We start from the raw sequence: 9,757 nt of genomic DNA on the forward strand, positions 1-9,757 counted from the left end.
GGGGCCGCGGCTACAGCACCTGATGATTAAGTGCACACACCGGTGGTTATTACAAACAGAAAATGCCACTGCAGCAGAATTAGCAACACATTTAAGAAGGAAAAAAAAAAACACAGGTGTTAAAAGCGAGAAAATCTATTCTCTCTATGTGTTGCATTATTCATTTCACTGGGGTAGAGCTCTCAGATGTGGCTCCCAGTGTAATTTCATTGTGTACACTCTAAACAAGTTGGCATACAAATACAGGGAGGAGGTGTATTTGTTTTTTTTTCCCAGATGCAGAGTCAAGACTGTGTTGATCACATTGCAACCAGACAGCAGCTTTTATGTGTTGGACAGCAGCATGAAAGAGCATCTTCAAAAGGAAAGGCTCTACTGTATAGTAAGGGTGTAAGAAAATATTAATACACATGAGTATCACCATATTATGTTTTACTACGTCACTTGCTCCGACCGTCGTGGGCTTACATTGGAGTTAGTTGAGAGAGCCAGAGCAACACAACCTCCTCTCAAAGCCAAGTAGATAGAGCCAGAGCAACACAACCTCCTCTCCACGCCAGATAAATAGAGCCAGAGCAACACAACCTCCTCTCCACGCCAAACAGATAGAGCCAGAGCAACACAACCTCCTCTCCACACCAAATAGATAGAGCCAGAGCAACACAACCTCCTCTCCACACCAAATAGATAGAGCCAAAGCAACACAACCTCCTCTCCACGCCAGATAAATAGAGCCAGAGCAACACAACCTCCTCTCCACGCCAAATACATAGAGCCAGAGCAACAAAACCTCCTCCCTACGCCAACCAGATAAAGCCTGAGCAACACAACCTCCTCTCCACGTCAAACAGATAGAGCCACAGCAACACAACCTCCTCTCCACGCCAAACAGATAGAGCCACAGCAACACAACCTCCTCTCCACGCCAAACAGATAGAACCAGAGCAACACGACCTCTTCTCCACGCCAAATAGATAGAGCCAGAGCAACACAACCTCCTCTCCACGCCAACCAGATAGTGCCACATACTGGTTCGTCACACTGTTGCTAAAGGGTGCCTCCGTGTGTCCGTTTCCGATGCCGATGGGTACCAAGCGGCAGTATTTGACGAGCTGGGAGCGAGAACGGGTCGGTATAGCAGGAGCGGGTTCAGTTTGACCGATGGCGGGGCCCCGTCCTCAAGAGTGATCAGGATTAGAAAAGGATTACTGGCGCTAATGAGCAGTAGAGGCTCCTCGAGTTCACAAATTTAAAGTGCAGAGATGATTGAGATAGGCATTCTCCTGCCATTTTACCAAGAGTGTAGAGAAAAAAAAATCAATGATCATTTCCATAGACTGGAGTGAGGGGAGTCGGAGTGATAACCGTGCATTACAATGGGCCCGCGGTGTAATGAGAGCAGGGATCAATACTTGGCACATTCGTGCCGCTGTTTGCCCTGCTGTTGGCCAACAAAGCCACGGTAATTAAGAAGTCTACCCTCAATCCACACACCTCTCAGCTTAGCTCCTGCACTCCTTGAAATATCCGTTTAGCACCGTTGCACTCTGAATAACTGGCTCATTTGCATTCTGATGTCAGCTCAATAACTGCAGAAACAAATGAGTTTTAGTTTTAAAACACACAAAATAATCCATGTAGTAATGAGAGAGACAAATAAACCTCAGAGAATTATTTTAGACCGGATACAAGCCCAATGCTTTCAGCTGACAGATTTAGTCAAGTGATCAATTTATATTTGGGCAGCAGCAGTTAATACATATTCATTGCAAGATTGTCAATTTAGTTGTTTTTTTTCCCTTCTGTGTCTCAACTGAGTCGCACAAATTAAACTTTTTGCATTCTCATAATGAAACTATAATCAGAAGAATTGGGGGGGATTTTCTGGGATTTGCAGATGCAGAGATTAGCAAAGTTGCAAATGGTTGTGAAAGTGGTGGGAGCTAATTGGGATTTTAGTGAGCGAACGCGCTGCACACTGCAGGGCTTTCAGGGGCCGAGATGATCAGACGAGCCGGTTGTGACCGAGACGAGACAAAGGAAAAGCAGCAGCATGAACTATAGAGTCAAAAGTTAGTTAAGCTCTGACTTGATCTCAGAGCAGAGGGACTCTTAAACAAGCTGCAAAAATCCTAGAAGTGTTAAATGTAGCCAAAATACAACGAGAACAAATAGTGTAACAAGAGCATGATATCATTATAAATCAAGCTCAACCAAAGAAGAGACAGTAAAGGATTAAGGCAGCGGATCATGAATACATTTTAAGAAGAAGCGACACTCCCTTACAGGTGCATGTACTGCAGTACCACACTGCCCTCTAGTGGTTACTTTACATCTAGACACCATTTCCATCATAGCAAAACTGCAATACAACATTTTAGCCTCCTCATTCTGATCTGAAAACAGTTAGTTAAGACACCATCACTGCAAGATGACCACTACTATACAGCTGTTGTGGTTATAAAGTGCAATGTGCAGAAGTGTCCTTGTGTGACTTGCTTTCTTTATAGATGTGGGCTGCTCTAAATATGACCATGAAGTACTGTAAATGCTTAATATGAACTTCATTCTAAGTAATACAACTAGAAGGACTGAATACTAATTTATCACCCAATGTCATTAGGCAACATGTCTTTCTATTGAAAGATTTAAACATAAAGGCCAAGTCCACACTTATACTGTACCAGATATTACTGCATGAATTAATGATTCTTTTCATTTTTGATTAATCTGAAGATTACTTTATTCTTGTTTAATCATTTAGTCGAGAAAAAGCTGTGAAAAATGTCCACCACATTTCCAAGGTGACGTCTTAAAATGTATATAAGCCAAAGATATTCAGTTTACAATGATATAAAACAGAGAAAGAGAAGCAAGTATTCACATACGAGAAGCTAAAACCTGAGACTTTTTGGTATTTCTGCTTTAAAAATGAGGATTGATTATCACAATAATGGCTGATTAATTTTCAATTAATCAACTCATCGTTGCAGTTCTCCTAAACATCATCATTTTGTTAAGTTATTCTGAGATAAAGTATCATTTTTATGTGTGCCTCTGCGCATAATTGGTCCAGGGGGCCCACTGGCCTTCACCTACAAAATGTCACTCAAAGAGAAACGTACCAACTAGGAAAGAGACTAAAAATCACAACAAAGAAACATAAAATTACTACAAAGAGAGACAAAAAGCCTTCAAAGAGATGCAAAACAACTGCAAAGAGACGCAAAGAGGCTCACAAAGACTATGAAAAGGGGCAAAATAACCACAAAGAGACACAAATTGACTACACAGAGACACAAATCAACTACAAAGAGACACAACATTATTCAAGAGACACATATTTACTACAAAGAGACACAAACCAACTACAAAGAGACAAAATAACCACAAAGCAACTACAAAGAGACGCAAAAATGATGACAAGAAAGGTCAAAATAACCACAGACAAAAAAACTCCAAAGACCAAAACAATTGACACAAAACAACCATATAGAGGCACAAAATCACCACAAAGAGACAAAAACACAAAGAGATGTGTAACGAGTAACGAATGCAAAAAGACACAAAACAAGACTATAAAGTCTGTGTGTGTTGCTCCTATGTAGAGGTGGTGGGGCTTTTTTCATGTCTCTACTCCTTTAAATCTACCTCATGTCTACTTCTGCTTATGAATTCCTACATTTCCCAGAAGGCCTATGGACAACCCCCAGGAAGGGGACTCCCTCTCTGTGCTGTATTGGTGCAGGTACACAGAGTGAGAATATGAAAAGTGGACACAACAGGAAATAGTGTGACGGTTGAGACTTCTCGAAGGAGACGCCACTACGATACAAGATGTTGCTGCACTGCATGATGGTCTTTAGAGGCTACTGTCAGTGGAGTCACTTTGATTCTCCCTGAGCCTTGACAAAACGCTGCTGATCTGTGATAAGAGGGACAAAAATTACTGTTGGTGTTGCAAGTAACCGGATCATCTTTTTTTGCATTGAAACACCTTCAAAGCTGCTCTTCATTTAGCCAGTCAGCTGTGGGAAATGACAAAAATACACCAAACGACAACACGGGAGCAGGAACGCTGGTTGGTTACGTGGCCAACAGCTTCTTTAAAGTCTTGTTTTCAGGGTCAGCCAGCCATGCAAAACAAGACTGCAGAAATTGCATTACATGGAATCCTCAAGCATCCTCAAATAATCTCAAGAGCACAGGACACTTTGCTCTCCTCTCCTTTCAGGTGTTTACAAACCTGTCAAAGCCTGTCACAAGCTGATGACCATGACCATGTGGGGCTTATCCTGTTGGGAGGTCTGCAGAACACATGCAGACCTAATCAGAGTGTCATTAATCCACGATGAAACGTCTCTGTGGCCGACTGTCAACATGACTGGAAATAGAAACTCCACAGAGATAGAAAGAGAGAGAGAGAGAGGCGACTCATCAAAGAGAAATCCTTCGCAGCACCAACGCTTTAAAAACAGGAACAAATAACAAAAACTAAAAAAAACAGTTTGAAATTGCAGACGATCCTGCCGGCGGGTTGAAAGTGGCCACGGGACGGATAATGAAAAGGACGCTGCTGTCTGGAGACAAAAGTGTCTGGAGAGGTGTTTATTCTGATTCTGTTTCCTCTCTTTTAAAGTTGATTTTTAAGAGGAGATGAAATAGTACAGAATTAGAACAAGCGGAGAGTGAAAGCACTGACAAATATTAAAGTATGGACAACAATATTACAAACACAGGGAACACTATATACAGTATGTGTAGCAAACACTATTGTAACACTATTGGTTATATAAAAAGTGAATATTACAATAAACTCATTTGAACTGAGAACTTACAAAACCTCTTTCATTCCCGCCGCAAGATCCATTTTAAACGAGGCCAAATAGACTGTCGCTGCTTTTTAAATGCAGCTCTTCACACCTGCTCTTATCTATTGATGGAGTTGTTTGTTTTTTATAATGTTATGTTATGCGAGTCTTTCATGGTTGCATATGTTTTTATGTTGTTTGTTATGTTGTTTATAACGTAAGACAATTTTCTATCATTATGTGAGAGACAATAACAGTTTTTGAATCTTGAATCTCTAAGGTCAGCTTGGTCGAGTTTGCATTCGTGGTACAGTTTTGGAGTGGCAGAAGCTGGACATTGCATCCATTACTTTCATTGTCATGGCAACTTCAAATCAGTTGCTTTCTAGAGAACGCAATATTTATCTATCAGTACTCCTAAAGATCTTTAATGTGTGCACGCATGGCGTCTCTCCTAGTGAGAGAGCACCCTACAATGAGCAACGTACAGTCTTATAAAGTAGTACAGACAAACCGGAAAAACAACACCGTGCCATAAAACACATTCCCGTACCAGATACCCCCCATATATATAAGCAGGAAATCGCATCATTCTCCACAGCAGATCTATCTAATTTAACCAGTTTTCCATTACTTCTAGCCAACAATTTGAACTGTTTATTCATTACTTTTAGCTAGGCCAATTTTAGCCATTTATCCATTGCTTTTAGACATAATTTATCCAACAATTTCAACCATTTGATCAGTTTATCCGTCCCTTTTACCTAGCTGTTAAACTTCTCTGCTCACTTGCAAACTAGTGTACACACTCCCAATTGCAACGTTTAATCTTCAGGTGTTACAACCGACTCAATGTGGGGTTTTTTTCTTATCAAATCCTAATAATTATATTTATTTATTTTCAAAAATAAAAATATTTTTTCCACATAGCCCCTGGGATACAAGTAGCCTGCTCCCACTGGTTGGAAATCACTTTATTATGGGATAAAAATCTTTACTGTTACACTTCTGGCTATGAAAATAAAATAGTTTTTACGTTTATTTTCCATTTATGATTCAATACTTGTCATCTTTTAACAGTTAAGCTACATTTATGGATTTAAATGATTAAACCACCATGTAATCTGCAGGCTCTCTGCATGCTTTAATTGTGAAGTCCCTACGATTCCCATGGTGAACCATTCCAGCCTGCATCATCACACTGAGAAAGCAAACTGTCAGCGTCAATTAAACCGAGAGTGTTAACCAACACAGTGTAACAGTGTGTGTTAATTCTCATCCAAACCCATCAGGATTCATTTACCACATCGTTGTATAAACCCAGAGCACCTTTTTCCAAATCAATACACACATCAACTCCAAATATTTGTAGCCCGGAAATCTATATCTGTAAACACTGCTGTGTGGATATCCCATGTGTCAGAGCTTGCTGGTTATAAATAAAGCTTTCATACTTCATCATCTCCACTGATGGTGTGTGTTGACAGAGCCAGATGTGTTGGGAATGAGAGCAGCTCATACACATATACACACACACACACACATACACTGGAGCCTGTTTTTTCTCCTCTAATGGTTTCACTGGAAAGACTATCATGCAGTCCCCTCCTCCTGCATCCTCCAGTTTGTCCTCCCCATCCTTCCTCTTCATCCCACCTCCAGACACACTCTCATCTTCATCACCCTCTCTCTTCTCCCTCCATGTTCACTACACATCCACACAGCAGCAGCAGCAGCAACAGCAGCCCTATAATGTGGGTCACAGGCTTGGTAAAACAGTGGCAGTGTGGTTCAGTGCCATCATCTTGCATATCAGCTTGCAGCAGATGAATATTAAGTAACTGGTGAAGAGGTTTGGGCATGAAATTACATCAAGATGTGGAAAAACTGCCTGTTTTCTGCATCATTTGCATTGCTTTGAGTGAAAAACTTGCTCTTTTTTTGCAGTGCATGAAGAACACAAACTGGCTCGTCTTGCCCAAAAAGCTTCCATTGTGCCTGTAAACTGCCAACTGACATCTTTTTTCAGCAGCCAACAAATTGCACCCTGCACAGAATTAAAAAAACGTCTCCAAAAGCGCACAGACGCGCAATAACTCCACAATGTGAACACAGCATCTCACTGTACCCAAAGCTTGTTCTATAAGCTTGCAAACAACCAGCATCACTGCCATGCTTCTTCATGATGCTGCTGCAGCATTCAAGCAGTAATCACAATCACAACTTCTCTGAATAAAGTCTGTTTTCTTACCTTTCCAGCTTTGGAGCATCTGCGATACGCATTTGTGGCTCCTGCAGTTTGGTTCATGGTGAAAAAACTTCTGCAATAAAAAAATAAAGAAGAAAATAAAGTATTTTTTTTCTGAGAAAGTTGGAGTGGCATTCAAGAAGCTGAACACGTGAATGTGATGTTTGTTTTACCTGAGTGTGCAGGAATAACCCTGTGTCGATCCTCGTTGTTTGTTTGCAATAAAAGCTTGTTTGATATTCAGAGATGCGTCAAATTGTTCAATATTTTCCCAATTTCTGTAGTCCAGAGAATTTAACGAGCTCTCCTGTTTGTGTGTTTGTTTGCTCCACGCAACGTGCTGCTGCTGATTAGTCACGAAGTCAAATGCAAAAAAGAAATCCGATGAGAACTTTTCCACTAAAGCAGCTGGTAAAAACTGACGCTTTTTACTCCACTTACTGAATCTGAAGACATTAACTCCTTTTCTTTTTTATTAATTAACGCACTTCCAGTCTGATTGTCCAACACTAACACTAACCTGCTCACACTGGAGGATCCGTGTGTGTGTCTGTGTGTGTGTTTAGTGCGCAAGCGCATCGCATCTGACAGCCCGAGTCCTCTGGGTTGCAGAGGGAGCCTGTCAACACTGAACACTGCTCGCCCACTCCAAAGGCAGAAAACAGCAGTAGGGACTGCAAGTTGCACCATAATCATGAGGGGAAAACATAAGACTGTGCAGATCTGATTTATTAAATGCAATTCTCAATACTGTATTTTTATGTGCCTCTACTCTGCAATTTTCCTACTTTCTGATCAACTAAAAACCATGCAGGTTGATTTGTCTCATTCTTTAAAGGGACTATTTGTAACTTTCAGAAATGCTTGTTAACAGCGACACCTGTGGCCGTTAAGTCAACGAAAGTCAGCGTCGGGCTCGCGCTTGCTCGCTCTAAATAGACATGAACGAGCATCGCTCAAAACAGTGAGGAGACACATGTCAGCTAAAACCACAATAGCACTCTATATTTCACCTGCTCGGCAGTAATGTTAGCTGACCAGACGGAGGTCTCTCTCAATGCTGATCCTAGTGATGGTTTTTCCTGCTTCAACAAAAGCGGGTCGGTGCCGGGGCTGAAGCAGGAAGAGAAACGTTATCGTCTCCGACTGCGCCCGCAGGGAGACACCGGCACCTGGTCGGAGGCGATAACGTTTCTCGCTGCGGAGCCCCGTCACTTCACAAGACACAGGAAACCTCTGTTGGTCTGGAGGAGCTGCAGCAGTTATTTCTGCACAAATGTCCACTCACTAGATATTCTCAGAGCTAAACTAACTCTTCTGCAGTGTGGAGTGAGCGCGCATGCTCGTCTAGAGGTGGAGCGAGACAGCGAGAACGCGCGCTGTGTGAGTGAAGGCAAGCCGGCAGAGGAGCAGTGACTCCGGCCACACGCGAGTGCGCATATGCGAGCGCGCATATGCGAGCGCGCATGGGATCCCGACCCGGTACATTTATACGCTTAAAAAGTTGCAACAAGAACAAGATGACTGACACCAGCAATTACAAGTGACAAATTATTTCTGACAATTACAATCATTATCTCAGCACGAGGAAAGCAAAGGACAGCACATAAAGATGTAAGTCAACAGCAACAGTGAATATAAAATGTGAATTTCTGACGTATAGTGAGTCTATTGTCTCATGTATCAAATGTGTTTATTCTAACACTATTGGTTATATAAAAGTGAATATTACAATAAACTCATTTGATCTGAAAACTTACAAAACCTCTTTCATTCCCGCCGCAAGATCCATTTTAAACAAGGCCAAATAGACTGTCGCTGCTTTTTAAATGCAGCTTTTCACACCTGCTCTTATCTATTGATGGAGTTGTTTGTGTTTTAATGTAATTTTATGTGAGTCTTTTATGGTTGTGTATGTTTTTATGTTGTTTGTGACCCCCTACTCCATACTGCATGTTTATGTGCCTCTACTCTGCAATTTTCCTACTTTCTGATTAACTAAAAACCCTGCAGGTTGATTTGTCTCATTCTTTAATAAAGTGGCCTAATACCAACACTGACTGACCTCTATCAAACACAAACAAGATGACTGACACCAGCAATTACAAGTGACAAATTATTTCTGACAATTACAATCATTATCTCGGCATGAGGAAGGGGATTTGTTTAGTTTCAATTATAGCATGATGAATGAATGTTAGGAGGGCAAGCCTCCACTGGAGTGTGACAATCAGGTGGACGGGGGGGCTGTCGCTCACTTTCACACAGGTTTGCAGATGACTTGGCTTATTGAAATGCTGGGTGTCAAATAAAACAAACAGAAAGTATCTCTCCAAGTCTGTAACACCATTTTCTCAAAAAAATATTCCCACATTTGGTATTTTGATGGAGAGCAACACATCTCTCCAGCATCTCCCGTCGGTGTTCGGTTGGGTTCTGGTAGCTGTGAAGGCCACAGCATATGATTTACATTTGTTTCAGATTCACCGAAGCATGCGGCGGCCCCCTCGTTCCCTGTATCTGTGTGGGAGCATCATTTCCTCTTCAATTCATCATCACCAAGACAATATGTGTCCAATGATCAAAAGACTTGTACTGCTATAGTTCTTCATGCTACGTAGAACAAATGAAACATAAATCATCTAAGCAACCTTCCAAACAAGCAACACCAACATACATCAGTACAGTAGACTTGAGT

General features: G+C 41.5%; 1 protein-coding gene across 2 annotated transcripts in view; it reads right to left on the bottom strand.

Moving 5' to 3' along the window:
* The window catches only part of LOC119480558 (dipeptidyl aminopeptidase-like protein 6), a 239,993-nt gene extending 232,328 nt beyond the window's left edge, over window positions 1–7,665 (bottom strand). Inside the window, exons 1-2 of one of the 2 annotated variants that reach the window (XM_037756936.1) lie at window positions 7,233–7,665; window positions 7,063–7,132 (exon numbers count right to left, since the gene is read on the bottom strand). In XM_037756936.1, the coding sequence (XP_037612864.1) occupies window positions 7,063–7,081 (19 nt within the window). In that variant the 5' untranslated portion in view covers window positions 7,082–7,132; window positions 7,233–7,665. The remainder of the gene's footprint in view (window positions 1–7,062; window positions 7,133–7,232) is intronic. The other variant, XM_037756937.1, reaches the window with a different exon arrangement.
* Between the last annotated feature and the right edge of the window lie 2,092 nt (window positions 7,666–9,757).

This window comes from Sebastes umbrosus, chromosome 21 (assembly GCF_015220745.1).
Source record: "Sebastes umbrosus isolate fSebUmb1 chromosome 21, fSebUmb1.pri, whole genome shotgun sequence".
In the NCBI taxonomy this organism is placed as follows: domain Eukaryota; kingdom Metazoa; phylum Chordata; class Actinopteri; order Perciformes; family Sebastidae; genus Sebastes; species Sebastes umbrosus.